This window comes from Rattus rattus, chromosome 16, assembly GCF_011064425.1.
Source record: "Rattus rattus isolate New Zealand chromosome 16, Rrattus_CSIRO_v1, whole genome shotgun sequence".
NCBI lineage: Eukaryota > Metazoa > Chordata > Mammalia > Rodentia > Muridae > Rattus > Rattus rattus.
This window is the reverse complement of record NC_046169.1, coordinates 35,875,531-35,891,386: the sequence shown is the minus strand read 5'-3', so window position 1 is coordinate 35,891,386 and position 15,856 is coordinate 35,875,531. Positions and strand designations below refer to the sequence as shown.

The window sequence follows — 15,856 nt, the reverse complement described above, 5'->3', positions numbered from 1 at the left end:
CTCTCTCCCCCTTCTCTCCCTCTTCCTTCCCTCCATCTCCCCTCCCTTCTTCTCCTTCCCCCTTCTTTCCCTCCTCCTTCCCTCCATCTCCCCTCCCTTCTCCCTCCCCCTCTCTCCCTCCTCCTTCTCACTCTCCCTCCTTCCCTCTATCTCCCCTCCCTCCTCCTTCTCTCCCTCCCCTTCTCTCCCTCCCCCCCTTCCCCTCCTTCCTCCCCTCCCCTTTCCTTCCCTCTGTCCCTCTCCCCTCTCCCCTCCCTCCTTCTCCCCCTTTCTTCTCTCTTCTTTCTATGTAGACCAGACTGACTTCAAACTTTCGATCCTCCTGCCTCACCCTCCAGAGTGCTAGGACCACAGACACAAGCCACCACACCTGGCTTGAAGAACCTTCAAAGTCGATGGGTCTCCAAGCTTCACCTTCTCCTCACAGACAAGGGTAGGCTCCAGGCTCCAGTACAAGGAGCTGTAGTGGCCACACCTGACAGCCTGTGACACCATGGCTGTCACCTTGACAGGGGAGCTAACTAGAATGTGGAAATGGCATGCCATCTGTCAAGTTCCTCCTGCCAACCCTCTTGGAAGGAGCCACTGTTAAAAGACAAGCCCCTCCCTTAGTGAACCCAACCCCACAGAGTTCTCATATTAGACCAGGGGTTCCGTGGCATCTTATGGAAATTCTTATGACGTCCATGGTAATGAGGCAGGGGCTCATGTTTGGGAGGGACATAGAGGCAGGATAGCCTTCCCTCTTAGAAGAAGAGTTCTAGAACACCTAGAAGATTCCAGAATCCATATATAGCCAAGTCCCTTATAGAAAAGGTGTTGTGGGCACATAACACTTATGTATATTGTTGCAAATCTCCCTGTATGCTTTAAACCCCTCTCTAGATGGCTTTTCCAATGTAATGTAAATGCTTATAAGTGCTATGTTACACTGTAGCATTTAGGGATAACAAGAAAACAATGTACAGTTTAGTACAAATGAGATTACTTTTTCTTTCCATTGACTTCGTTCCTCTGTCAAATGCTCTGAAATGCAGAATCTGTGGACATGGAGGGCTGGGATCACAGTGTAGTTAGAGCTAGGTGTGAGACCAGAATGCCTGCCCGCGTGTGCGCACGTGCATGTGCACATACACGCACACACGCATACACACGCATACAAGCGTGCACGCAAAAGCTGAGTGACCTCGGGCAGATTCTGTAACCTCTCTGTGCTTCCTTTTCCTCACCTGGAGTGATGACTGAGGACAAAGTGACAGGAGCCTCATCCCCTCTGTGCCTCCCCAGGTGTCATCAGTAATTGGAAGGATGAATCTCGCCTCCCACCCTGCACCATCTTCCAGGCCTTCAAGTACTACCTGGACATCACCACACCACCCACGCCTCTGCAGCTGCAGCAGTTCGCCTCCCTGGCCACCAATGAGAAAGAAAAGCAGCGGTTGCTGGTCCTCAGTAAGGTGGGTGGGTCCTGAGAGCCCCGCGAGGCTTGGGAATAGGGGCGCACTGAAAATGCTCTTCCAACTGTTCACAGCAGGTGGCAGTCTTGAGCAGGGGCGTGTCCTCATTTGCATACGGCAGTCCCATTGGCTTGTTTGCTCTGTCTCCCGGGCTCTAAGGTCTGACAATCCACAGCGCTGGAGTGACTCTTACCACTTTCCTTTGTGATGTTGAACTCTTGTCCAATGCATGGAAAAAAAGGGAACAGAGACCCTCATAACAGGTTAACAGGCAGGGGTTTGGTTCCGCTGTAGAAACAATGGTGTTTTCTGGTGCAGAGTAGCTACCAAAAAAATGACTGCTAGATAAGAGACCTCTAATAATTAGATGAACCCTTTAGCTTTACAACCCTTTCCTAGACACCATGAATGTGCGCACCCCAAGCCTGGCCTTGCTCAGAACGGTATCTAGGGCTGGAGATGTGGCTCAGTAGATAGAGCTTTTCGCCTAGCACACAGGAAGCCCTGGGTTTGATCCCCGGTAACATACACTAGACTCGGTGGTGCATGCTTGTTCTTCCAGCACTTAGGACGTGGAGGCAGGAGGATCGTGAGTTCGAGGGCATCTTCAACTACATAGAGAGTTCAATTACAAACAAACAAACAGGGTTGGCAAGAGGCTCAGTGTGTAAGGGTACCTACTGCGCATTCTGAGAACCTGAGTTCAGTTCAGGACCCACATGGTGACCTCTGGAATCACCAGGCACACTCATAGTATACATACATACATACATACATACATACATACATACATACATACATTCAAGCAAAACATCCAGACACATAAAATAAATCTGAAATTTAGTCTATTTAAACTAACATAGTTTAAAATAAAGACACTTCCCTGCTTAGGGGGACCACCCAACACAGCGTTTCCCACGGAGGGGTGTCTCCTTCCCAGGAAACAAGCCCCCAGCAGAGGCTGGTTCCTTTTGCTATCCAGGAAGGGGAACTGGGGGAGGAGAAAAGGAGAGGCTCATTAGCAGGTGCACATTATCAAGAGATGTGAAAGTAAACACCAGAAGCCAGCTGGGCCTCTGAAGTGGGGAGCTGGAGACAGATGGCCACAGGAGAGCGGGAGGCAGTCACTGCCTCCTAAGCTGAGCGGGATCTTATAACGTTTAGAATATGTATAATTTAGACTGGAAACTTGTGATTAGCGGTGGTGGTGGTGGTGGGGTGAGTACGAAGAAGGAACATTTTGCATAACATTCTTTGAGAGAGGGTTTCCGTATAAAGTCCGTTTCTTCCTAAAAGCACCAAGTTGCCAGACAGGATAAACGAATTGGAATTTTTTTTTAATTATTGTTCTCAGAAACACCTGAGGGGGGGAGAGAGAGAGAGAGAGAGAGAGAGAGAGAGAGGGAGAGGAGAGAGAGAGAGAGAACTGGGCCAGAGGCAAACTGAGAAGAAATAGATGGCAAAACAAAGCTGACCCCAGAGAAGAAGAAAGGGAGGGTGGTCAGGCGGAAGTTTTCCAGCTTGCGGTGTGGTTTCTGAAAATCTGGCCAAGGTCCTTGGGGGAGTCCCACAGCTAAAGTCATGGTTCCCTAGAAGGGTGACCTTGACTTGTGTCTCAAGCTTGAACATTCTGCAGGAATCCGTGCCCAGCAGACACAGCTGTAGCAGTCACTGCCGGGGTGGGGTGGGGTGGGGGGTGGGGTGGGGTGGGGTGGGGTGGGATGGGGGTGGGGTGGGATGGGAGTGGGGGGTCAGTTTTAGGTGAATGCCCATACAGAGTCCTGCACTAGAGACTCTTGGTCACCAAACCTCTGTTGTTCTCTGAATGTGGAGAGATTGTTGGGCAGTTAAGAGAACTTGCTGCTCTTCCAGGGGACTTAAATTTGGTTCCCAGCACCCACGTCACATGGCTCACAACCGTCTGTTAACTCCAGCTCCAGGGGATTGGGGACACTGGCCTCTGCTGGCTCCTGCTCTCAAGTGCACATATGCACATACTCACCTGGAGAAACACGCACACCTATGTGTAATTTAAAATAATAGAGATGATTTTTTTTTTTAATGTGCAGTGTCCCCATAGACTCCTGCAGTTTGAACACTTGGTGTCCCCCGCTGGTGGCGCTGTTTGAGGTCACTGCACTTTTAATAGGCAGGGAGGGCCTCCCTGGAGGAAAGTGGTATTAGGGCTGGGTCTTGAGGTCTCATAGCCCAGCCGCACATCCCTGTTTGTTCCTGCTGTGCATGTGTGTGCCGAGATGGCTGCCTCACGTTCCTGCAGCCACCTGTCCACCATGATTTCCTGTATCTCCTTGAATTGTAAATGGAAAGCAACTCACTTTTCTTTAGGTCACTTCTGGTCAGGGACTCAGACAGCAAGCAAGAGATGTCAGTAACACAGCCTCCGGCAACTGGGGGCCAGTGCAGCTCAGCACTTGAAATAGAGACCCTTAAAATCACCACTGGGGCTGGAGAGATGGCTCAATGGTTAAGAGCACTGACTGCTCTTCCAGAGGTCTGAAGGTCCTGAGTTCGATTCCCAGCAGCCACATGGTGGCTCACAACCATCTGTAATGAGATCTGATGCCCTGTTCTGGTGTGTCTGAAGACAGCTACAACAATGTATTTATATAGAATAAATAAATCTTTAAAAAAAAACAAAACAAAAACAAAAAAAAAAAACACTCTTTGGGGCTGGAGAGATGGCTCAGCGTTAAGAGCACTGTCTGATCTTTCACAGGTCCTAAGTTCAATTCCCAGCACACATGGTGGCTCACAACCATCTGTAACAGGATCTGATGCCCTCTTCTGGTGTGTCTGAGGACAGATACACACAAAATAAATAAATAATTCTACAAAAAAAACAAAAAACCACTTGGGGCTGGAGAGGCGACTCAGCAGTTAAGAGAACTTGCTGTCCCTGCAAAGACTGGAGTGTACTTCTTTCTCGGCATTCACATCAAGGGACCCACAACTATCTATAATTCCAGCTCCAGAGACTTTGACGTCCTCTTCTGGCCTCTGCAAGCAATCACACACATGCACATGCACATGCACACAACACAGACACAAGACACACCACACGCACACAGACACACACACTGAGAGACACAAGCCACAGACACAGACACACATGCAGACAGACACAAGACACGAGACACAGACACACAAATAATTAAAGCAAGTCTTTTCAAATCATAAAGACTATTTTTACCTCACAGGTCACACAACACATGTTGCAGTCAGGGATTGTTGTGCCAGCTAAAGGCTGCCCTCCCGGGCTCAGATGCAAAGCCTAGTCCTAGCTAACCAGGACTCCCTGCCTCGTGCCTCGGTGTCCTCATCTGAGAAATGGGATGTGGATAGCCAGCTGCTGCTGAGTGAGTGTCTATGGCCCCTAGAGGTCTCACATCAAAATTTAACTCCCTCGGTTAGATCAGGCGTGTCCCTTAACAAGGGGGTGACGTTAAAGGGTGGGGACTGGGCTGGGAATGCAGCTTGGTGGTAGGAGGGTAGAGTACGCACAGGACTGAATTTGATCACTAGGACTGGCAGTATAAGAGGGGGCAGAGAGAGGAGGGAGGCAAAGAAAGGAAGGAGAGAGAAAGAGGGGAAAGGAAGAAGGAAGGAAGGAAGGAAGGAAGGAAGGAAGGAAGGAAGGAAGGAAGGAAGGAAGATGGGGCGAGACTTCTGAAAGTCAATTGAGTCAAAGACTACACCCTTGTAGACTAGATCAACATTTTTATAAAAATAAGCCGGGAAAACTGCCTCCCCCTCTGCCATGCCAGAACACATAGGTAGAACCTGCATAGCCATCCCTTCCCAGACACCAGATCGGCCGGCACCCCAGTCACAGACCTCCAGGATCTGCATGATAGGTTTCCATTGAGCAAACTAACCAGCCAACGGTATTTCAGAATATCCATGGCCATCTCTGTGACCAAATGCCCAATAAGAGGCAACTTAAGGCAAGAAAGGTTTTCCTGGGCTTACAGTTCCCAGGGTGCAGCAGTCCCGACAGGAAAGGTATGGCCACAGTCACACAGGGCAGCCGCAGTCAGGAAGCAGACGGTGAACAGGAAGACGAACTGGACTCTTAACACTTGATGGTCCACCCCCAATAACTCACTTCCTCCAGCTGGGCTTCACCTTCTAAAGATCCCACAACCTCCCAAAACAGTATTAGCCACTGTGAACAAAGTGTCCAAACGCATGAGCTTTTGGGGGACAGTTCACAACCGTTAAAAGCCCATCTGATTCAAAGCCAGAGGCGCATTTCCCTACTGTTGGTACTGAATACCCTCAGGTCAGTTCTCTTCCTCCCAGGCCCTCCTCCAGGCCCACGAGAAATCTGGAACCCGGACTCAAACCCCTCTCTGTTCTCTCTTGCAACAGGGGCTCCAGGAATATGAGGAGTGGAAGTGGGGCAAAAACCCCACAATGGTGGAGGTGCTGGAGGAGTTCCCGTCCATCCAGATGCCGGCTACGCTTCTCCTCACTCAGCTGTCGCTGCTGCAGCCTCGCTACTACTCCATCAGCTCCTCTCCAGACATGTACCCCGACGAGGTGCACCTCACCGTGGCCATCGTCTCCTACCACACCCGAGGTGCGCGTTTGGGGAAACTCCAACTAGGAGACCCTTACAACTGTATTCTCCCCTGAGGTGTCTGGAGGTCTCTCTCTAGACTGCCTGGGGATCAGATCCCAAATCTGGCAGGATGCCCCTAGCCAAGCCTGGGGGATGGGGCAAAGATAGACAGCAGGCTGAGTCACCCCCCCATGGCTGAGCTAACCCTGAGTGTGGTTAATAGGCAAGGTGTGCGTTTGGGAGCCCGAGTCCTGCTCTGATTCTCTTGGTCGTCTCAGACCTCGAGCGGTACCTACAACAGGCCTCTTCCACCCTGTCCGGCCTGCTGCACAGAGATCACAGGGGTCTCTCACAGGCCTGGCTGGAGCTAATAACACCAACTGCCCTGTGATCCGTTCCCTTGTGACCGAGGAACTGAGCAGTGCCTAGAGGCTCTGAGACCCGTGTGGACAAGCTATTCAGAGTACCTGGACCAGGTCCTCAAGCGGACAGCGTCCAAGTGTTCACATCCAGACCAATCCAAACCTTGAGGCTAAGCCAACCTAACCTCACACTGGTTGTGTTAGCTTTCACAGGCAGGGATCCAGAGCTGGGACTCCGAGGCATAACACTTGGCCTTGAGCTGGGAGAGACTTCACTGGGGTTGAGGGTGGGGCTGGGGAGTGAGACAGTGACTGGCAACGAGACAGGCCGTTTGTCATCCTGTTAGATGGAGAAGGACCGGTCCACCACGGGGTGTGCTCCTCCTGGCTCAACAGAATACAGGCTGACGATGTAGTCCCCTGCTTCGTGAGAGGGTGAGTGGCTGGTGAGGAGAGGTGCTTGGCCGTCTCCCACCAACGCATCGATGCCATGCATTGGAGTGTATGAGGGACCAGCCTGAAGGGCTCTGCATAGATGTCAGGGGAAGCAAGGGTCACACCAATGTCCTGCATCAATCTGCATTGCTAGGGAGACAGGATCAAGGGGCACACAGCCAGCTGACGATCCTAGCAATACATACTTGTACCCCAGACCGTGGAATGATGGTCCCATCCTTCACGGGCTGCCCAGACCAGTGGGCATTCTATTCCTTGAAGACATAACAACCCAAAACATCTTCAGACGTCGTCAGATGCCCTCAAGGGGGTAAGGAGAGGGTGGAAGGCACACCAGGTTGACTTTTTTTCATTTTTTATTAATCAGCATGTGTGTGGTATGTGAATGTAGTCACAGATGTGGAGGTCACAGTTCTCCCCTTCCGCCTTTACAGAGATTCTGGGGATCGAACCAGGATCATCCAGCTTGCACGGCAGGTGTCCACCTGCTAAGCTGTCCCCTGGGTTGTGTTTGTGCTTCTGCCTTTCACCCCAGTTTCTCAGAGATGGGGATGTACTAAACACCTCTTTCAAGAGGAGATTTACCCCATTTTAAGGATGATTCTGAGCTGGGACCCTCACCCCATACACAGTGGAAGCCCTGCTCCAACACTGACTTGGCCTACCGCTCTTTTCTCCTGTTGATGGTGGAATGTTGGTGGTCTGGTCCACCTAGAGCCCACATCAGTCTCATGGAGCTGGTTTTTAAACCAGAGGCCTGAGCCCAGCCCAACCACGTAGCCCAGGAACCTACATGTTAGCATCCCCAGGAAGCTCGTGTAGGCACTGGTGTCTGCAACCCCCTGATCAAAGACCGGTTCTCAAGAGTGGAGTAGAAAGTTGAAATCGAGGGTAGGGTGATGGCTCAGTGGGTCAAGTACCTGCTGTGCAAATGTGAGGATCTGAGTTCGAATTCCCACACCCACTTAAGAGCCAGGCAGGGTGACACAGGCCTGTAACCCCAGGGTGTATCCCCAGCGTTTGGTTGGGGAGACAGGGATGGATGGACCCACAGAGCTTAGCGGTGGTTAACCAAGGTAAATCAATGAAACTCCTGGTTCAGTGAAAAACCCTGGCTCAAAAAGAAAGTGGAAAAATGATAGAAAGGCATTCAATGTTGACCTCTGACCTCCACATGCACACATACACAAACATACATACATCATAAATACATATATACATACATACATATAATACTTACACATGGATATATGTGTGTGTGTATATGAATGAACATTTTTAAGTTAAAATTCAACCCGGGGTGATTTTACTCCCTCTGCACCATGGGGACATTTAATAACGCTCAAAGACATCTTGGATTGTCATAACTGTGGAGTTACCCCTGACGTCAAGCTGGTAGGAGCTCATGGTAGCACCTGAACTCCTACAGTGCACACAATAGCCCCCCAAACAAGGGCCCCCATCCCCAGAGCCAGAACACGTAGGAAGTCCAGGTTTGCTCAAGCTCGATGTCTGTGGGACTCAGCCTGATGGCAAGCGGTGGGAATGGAGAAAGAGCCAAACCCCAGCAACCCTTACATTTTAAATCCCTCCAGTTGGTGAATTCTTACCCTAAAAGAGGGCCCATGAGTCTCTAAGATGGCTGCCTGGTCTACCCTGGGTTCCATCGTGGGGGTTGGAAACAGCACGAGGCAAAACTTCTGTTTCTTTTTGTCCAGTGCCCCTAGCTTCCACCTGCCTCGAAACCCCCAGGTGCCTTGCATCCTGGTTGGCCCAGGCACTGGCATCGCGCCCTTCCGAAGCTTCTGGCAACAGCGACAATTTGACATCCAACACAAAGGTATAAACGACCTGACCTGACCCCTTGACCCCTGACCCAGGAAAGAGGGCGGGCCCTTGCTCCTCCTCACTGCCTGGGAAGGGGAGGAGAGAGAGGAGGAGAGGGGGAGGGGAGGGAGGGGCTCCCACACAGTGTGGCTAGAAGTGCCATAAACAGCCCACTCAGACCTGCTACACAGCCTGTCCCAGGGGCCTGAAATCTCATCCTCAGAGGGCATCTCTTTGACTTAAGAGTTGGTCCTAAAAGCCCAATATTCCACCAAGGATAGGCGAGCGTCCTTATCAAATGGATCCGTGGAGTGCGCGCGTGACTGCCTCATGAACCGTCCCAAGAATTAGGGCTTGCTGTGTGAGATGAAGTTCAGGTTTGGGAGAAAGAGAGGAGCGATCTCCAGTTGTAGACTCATCGAGCAAACAAGGAGTCCAACAGGACAAGAGAGAAGGCCAGCATGAACACAAATTTAAACCTAGACCAGGTGTGCTAGCACGCGTCTTTAACCGCAAGACCCAGAGGCAGATGGACTGGCTTCAGGCCAGCTTGGTCTACATAGTTCTGGGCCAGCGAGGATTAGTTTAGGTAGGTAGTTAAGTAGGTAGGTGGGTGGGTGGATGGGTGAGTAGGTGGGTGACACAGATAAATGATGGATGGATGGATGGATGGATGGATGGATGGATGGATAGATGGATGGATGGGCAGGCGAGCGGGTTGGGTATGGATGATAGATATTAGATACATAGATGAATGATAGATAGATACATAGATACATAGATACATAGATAGATACATAGATAGATAGATAGATAGCTCTGTGTCCCACACCAAGCTGTGTTTCTGACAGAACAGTGACCCCAAGAGGTGGTTGTGGGTATTACTATCGGCCCACACACGGAATCTAATTCCCCGGCAACCTCAAACAACTGAAATGGAATGTAGTCTGTATTAAGTGGAGAGGTAACTGACGGGTTCAAAGGAAGATGTTTAGGGACTTCTAGAGAATGCTATTCATACCCAGGGGATCCCTGGGAGCCCCATTTTCCTTGCATCTTGAAGAAGCTGGTGCTTCCGTTTTCAAATGGGGAAACTGAAGTTCTGAGAGGGAGCTGGCGTGCTCAGGGCCACACAGAGCTGGGACTCACTCAGATGCAGACCATCGGACTCCAGTCTGGGCTCTTAGCATTTTCCAATAGCAGGCTGGGCTGCTAAGGAGTCAGGGCCGGGTGGGCATAGGAATGGAGTGAGACCAGGCAAGGAATGTCTAGAGAATGCCCCCTGTTCTGCACAGACTGTGCTTGCCTGCGTGTGTGGATGCAAATGTATGGGTGCACCTGTGTGTTTAACCCCCTGCCCCATGCATGTGAGCTTTCCTAAGCAAGACATGCCCTGAGGTCCCAGCGCCCCAACGCCTGTAGCTCAACTGCCCACTTGGGCATCAGAGCCATCTGTGTTATGTGTCTTCCCGGTCCCCAGGAATGAATCCGTGCCCCATGGTTCTGGTCTTCGGGTGTCGACAATCCAAGATAGATCATATCTACAGAGAGGAGACCCTGCAGGCCAAGAACAAGGGCGTCTTCAGAGAGCTGTACACTGCCTATTCCCGGGAACCGGACAGGCCAAAGGTAACCAGGCCCACACCCGGACACCCTCAAGTGTGCAAGCATGAGTATGCTTCTGCATGTCACATTACACACATGCACGAGTGTGCACATGCAAACACACAGTGGCCAGTTTTTATTGTCCACCTGAAACCATCTAGAATCGCCCAGGAAGAGAGACTCGAGGGGGACTGTCTGCAATAGGATTTGGGGTTCATCAAGGTGGGAAGGCTTAGTCTGAATGTACGCAGCACCATTTCATGGCTGTGACCCTGGACTGAATGAAAGGCAGGAGAGCAGTGAGCATCATGTATCCATTCCTCTCTACCCTTGACTGTGGACCTGACTAACTGCTTCACGTTCCAGCCACTGTGGCGGCCCCACGGTATGGTGGACCTGAACTAAAAACTCAACCCTGTCTCCCCCAGTTGCCTTATTGGGGTGTTCCAACATGACAGAATGGAAACTGAGACACCCCACTTCTGAGTGTGTTACCCCCTATCCCCAAATCTGCTTTGTCCTCAGAAAGCCTGGGGGGGGGGCTGAGTCCCTTGGAAATATTTAACAGCTACATGATGTGATCTTGCTATGTAGCACAGGCTGGCACAGAACTCCCTCTTTAACTCAACCCAGTCTAGAATTTGTAATCTTTCTGCCTCTACCTCCCAAACGCTGGGATTATAGGTGTATACTTCAACACAGTATGCACTATGTTGTGTATGTCTCCAACAATAAAAAATAAATACTTGGGGCTGGAGAGATGGCTCAGCGGTTAAGAGCACCCAACTACTCTTCCAGAGGTCATGAGTTCAATTCCCAGCAACCACATGGTGGCTCACAACCATCTGTAAAGAGATCAGATGCCCTCTTCTGGTGTATCTGAAGACAGCTACAGTGTACTTATATATAATAAATGAATAAATCTTTAAAAAAAAAATACTTTTAAATGGAGCCTAGCTGAGCATGATAGCCCACAGCTATGATCCCAGTACTTGAGAGGCTAAGGAAGAAAAATTGATGAGTTCAAGGCCAGCCTGAGCCACATAGTTTCAAAAAAAAAAAAAAAAGTTAAAATTTAAAAAGAAACTCAAAATATATTTATTTTTACAGTCCACAAGAGATAACACCAATCAGAAGAAACATGAGCTATGAAACTGGTGCTCTAACTACTGGGCTTGTTGGGGGCAGTTTGGAGATCCCAGGGGCCAGACTAGGACCAATGGCACGGGAGAAGAGCAATCAGGGGATGTGGAAAGAGGCTGTTTGGCACCTGGGGGGCGGGGCGGGGGCGGGGCGGGCAGGGGTGGGGTGGGGTGGGGTGGGGTGGAGTGGAGAATGGCGGTCATCAGCAGAATTTACCAGCTGAATGGCAGCCTCACATAGGAGGAGTTTCTGGCCCATTAAACAAACCTGCAGTGGCCCACCTCTGTGCTCAGTTCACAAGCTTCTAGCCCGCCCCTGACTTCCATCCGTGCTGTGATTGCCAACTTACAGAGGAGGTGGGAGGGGCGTGGAGGCTGGCAGCCCATACCTGGCTTTCTGCCCTAAGTTTCTCTGACCCAATAGTGACCACCACCCCTCGGGGACAGGAGAAGGCAGCTAAGGCCCTTGCGTTTCAGTTACTCATGGCGGGGGGTGGGGGGAATACTTGAAGAAGGCTGCTTAAATAAGGAAGGGTTGGGACCCACAGTTAGAGAATGCAGTCTACAGTATGCCATGGCCAGGAGGGCGTGGCAGCAGGGTCATGACCAGATGGCCACATTTGCAGCCGCAGTCTGCTAGCAGAGAGAGACGAATGCTGGTACCCAGGTTGATTTCTCCTTTTATCCAGTCAAGAACCCCAGCCCATGGAATAATGCCAGCCATTTTTTCAGACAGGGTTTACCCACCACCCTCATTTACTCAGTCTAGAGACTCCCTCACAGACACGACCCAAGGTTTGTCCCCTAGACATCTCTAGGTTTATCAAGTTGACAGTCAAGATGAACCATGCGTTCTGGGGTGCTCCCAACATAGGTTATCTAAAGAGCACCCCCCCCCAAATCCTCTCCCAGCTCCCCAGAGGACCCTCAGCAGCCAAGCTCCGGCTGCCCAAGGCTGGAATCAGCTCATTCGCACATGGTGGTTTGGTCCCATTTCACTCTTTCTAGTCCCTTGCCCCATTGCTGAGGTTAGCTCACAAAATAGCTCCCTACCCACAAGCCCCTGCACCACGGGCGGCTTCCTGGTGGGCGGGGCACAGAAGCCTCTCACAGTGGCGGTAGCTCACGGTCCTCCTCTTCTGCAGAAATATGTACAGGACGTGCTGCAGGAACAGCTGGCTGAGTCTGTGTACCGCGCCCTGAAGGAGCAAGGAGGCCACATTTATGTCTGTGGGGACGTTACCATGGCCGCCGATGTCCTCAAAGCCATCCAGCGCATAATGACCCAGCAGGGGAAACTCTCAGAGGAGGACGCTGGTGTGTTCATCAGCAGGCTGAGGGTGAGTGGCAGCAGCCAGCATCCAGAAGTTTCCTCCCTTCCAACCTCTACCAGCAATTCAGGGAGCTCCATCTGACCTTACAACTGGGGTTGAACCTAGCTATGACACAGAGACAGATGGACAGATGGCACGCAGGTACACACAGCCAATAGAGTTAGAGGTTCTAATATATGAAAACTAGGACAGCCTATTGGGAGTTTTACAGATGCAATCCTAACTCAACGCTTCCTGAATCCTGAGGAATTCCTAAGTCAGGCTGCTCCTCAGCCCCATGCAATTGATTGCCTATGGTTAGCATTTCAGGAAAAAGCTCGCTCACCAGGTTCTGGTGCATGTCTTTAATCGCAGCTCTCCGGAGGCAGAGGCAGGTGGATCGCTGTGAGTTCGAGGCCAGCCTGGTCCACAGAGTGGGTTTCAGGACAACAGGATAAAACAGTTTGTTTGTGGCAAAACCAAACAAACAAAAAGACTCATCCAAAGAGGGCAGATGGATCTGAACTGATAGCCACCATGATTGCTCTCTAGACCCTGCGCCTGACAAGCTGGGTGTGGCTGCCCCCGAAGGAAAGGCCTTTTCTTACTGTGTTCCAAGGCTAGCTCAGCAGCCATGACAGTTTCCCCAACAGAATCCCAACTATGTGACCAGTCACCTCCCCCAATAGAAACTGAATCCCAGAGGCAGAATCCCACAATGCTTTCTTAAATGAACAACAATTTTCAACAGGGGGAGGGGCGTGAATGTGTCATGGTACACATGTGGAGTCAGAGGACACCTTGCAGAGTGTTCTGCTCTGTCATGTGGGTTCCAGGGATCCAACTCGTGTCATCAGGCCTGGTGGCAAGCGCCTTTACCAGCTGAGCCATCTCAGTGGCCCCCGTCAGTAGCCAAACATTTTTCTAGAATCTCTTCTGTAAACCTGATTCTAAAGCCCAATGAGGGAAGAGAGATTTCTGCTAGAAGTTGGGCAGGGGCTATAGAGAGGGCTCCGCAGGAAAGGTGCTTGTGGTGCAAGCATGAAGACCAGAGTTCAAATCCCCTGGAACTTACATAAATGCAGATGGACATGACAGCCTGCCTGTGCTCCCGGCACATTTGGAAAGCAGAGATGGGGACTCCCAGAGCAAGCTGGCTTGGGAGACTAGCTCTAGGCTCAGGTGAGAGACCCTGCCTCAGTACATAAAATGATGAGATCAAACCCATTCACAGGGGGAAGGAAAAAGACGTATCAGGTAGGAGGGATGACACAGTCCCCTAGGAATCCTTGAATAGCTTCCTAGGAAGAGAATAGGGCAGAGAAATCTCCCCCCCCACTGGAAATGAACCACTCTCCAGATGTTGTCCTTGCTGCAGGAGCCGGGTACTAGAACTGACTATGCCAGGGACCCTACTGGCCAAGCCAAGCTCCTGGCCACTGCCCTCATCAGGAGTATGATGAATCTCGCCTCCCAACCACCAAAATGTCACCCTCAAATAATATTCTTCTTAACTGACCAACCCGCCCCTCACTTCTGCCAAGGGGACTCCCGTCACTTCTGAACCTGCCCCCACCCTCCATGCTGGAGACAAAACCCAGGGTCTTGTGTATGCGGAGGAAGCCACCTTCCTGTTCCTCTCCATCTGCTGGTACCAACCAGCCGAAGCATTTCAGACTTAGTTCAGGCTGGCTGGTGTAAGAGTCCAACAATTGATAAAGGAAAACCCCAGACTTAGTATGCAAAAACACAACAGAAACAACCAGCACGCGAGGGTCAACCATTTTTCAAAATGGCGACCCCAGACAAAAAGCACACCGGCCTCCTTAACAGGGAACCAGTGGAACTCTCTAGAAGTCCTAGAAGATTAGGTAATCTCTACTGTGATAGACAGGGGTCAAAGGGTGACATTAGTGTAACTTTGATTGGCTACTGTGTTAGTTTTTCTATATTTAGAGAGTGGGTTGGGTGTTCTAAAATTCGATGGGTGGATGCTGGGAGGTCACAGGGGCTGGCTTGCGTCAGCTGGTCAGTGATCTGCATTTCTGTGTCATGGATGTGTAACTACAGGACGAGATAGGGTTGCCCAGCACAGATGACCCATCCTGGGATGAGATATTTTCCCATTCCTGTGGCTATCCCCAGGCTGTTCTTTGGTAGGGGGTTTTGTGACCTTGTTTCTGGATTTTATGATCCGTTCCCAGATCTGGTGTCTTATGGCCTAGTTTCTGGGACTGATTGTCTGTCTGTTCCTGGAGCTGGTGCCTATGGCTTTCTTTTCAAAGTCAGGCCTGGTCCTTAAATGGAGATAAACAAAGTTGGTGTCATCCTTTCACTGGGATCTGAACTATCAGGGGTGAGTTAGAAAGGAAAGACAGACTTAGAGCTCCCTCCCTCCTTCTATGCTCAGAATCCTCAAGGCAGCTGACCTTTTTCTAAACATTCACCCCATGCATTCTTTGCTACCTAACCTAGAAGGCACAAAATGGCGGAGCACTGCTAACCCCAGCCTTAGAGACCCGAGGGACCCTAGGGCCTTCAGCTCAGCCTTTGTCATGTCTAGGTGTATCTCTCCTGTGTATCGCTCTGTCCCTCTCCAAGCCCTTACCTGCCATTTGATCGCCACCACCCCCCACCCCGGCTGTTTCTCTTCATAGGATGACAACCGGTACCACGAGGACATCTTTGGAGTCACCCTCAGAACGTATGAAGTGACCAACCGCCTTAGATCTGAGTCCATCGCCTTCATTGAAGAGAGCAAAAAAGACGCAGATGAGTAGGTCATGTCTAGGTTGGGGGAGGGGCCTGGGGATGGGAGGTGGGGGAGGGAGTCCCCAGACCAGAATGCGTGGTTGTGATCCTGCCGATACGTGGGCAGAAGGTTGTCCACTGGAGCTGCACATGGAGACCTCCTCTCAATTAAAAAAAAAGGGGGGGGTGTGTACATTCCCAGGTGACCCCGGTCCTGCTGAGGCTGGCATTCAGAAGGTGGTTAGCAAGCCCTCTGGGGACTCCAAGGATCCAGGGCAAGGCAATTCCTGCCCTGGATACCTGTCTAGGGTGCCCCCTTGTGGAATGGTGGTTTCCCCCAATAACCAGTAGCTCTTGC

General features: G+C 51.0%; 1 protein-coding gene across 1 annotated transcript in view; it reads left to right on the top strand.

Moving 5' to 3' along the window:
• Nos1 (nitric oxide synthase 1) overlaps window positions 1-15,856 on the top strand; it is a 111,130-nt gene that overhangs the window by 91,799 nt on the left and 3,475 nt on the right. Inside the window, exons 23-29 of the mRNA XM_032886874.1 lie at window positions 1,288-1,457; window positions 5,850-6,060; window positions 6,752-6,839; window positions 8,579-8,700; window positions 10,168-10,316; window positions 12,580-12,774; window positions 15,405-15,523. Of these exons, the coding sequence (XP_032742765.1) occupies window positions 1,288-1,457; window positions 5,850-6,060; window positions 6,752-6,839; window positions 8,579-8,700; window positions 10,168-10,316; window positions 12,580-12,774; window positions 15,405-15,523 (1,054 nt within the window). The remainder of the gene's footprint in view (window positions 1-1,287; window positions 1,458-5,849; window positions 6,061-6,751; window positions 6,840-8,578; window positions 8,701-10,167; window positions 10,317-12,579; window positions 12,775-15,404; window positions 15,524-15,856) is intronic.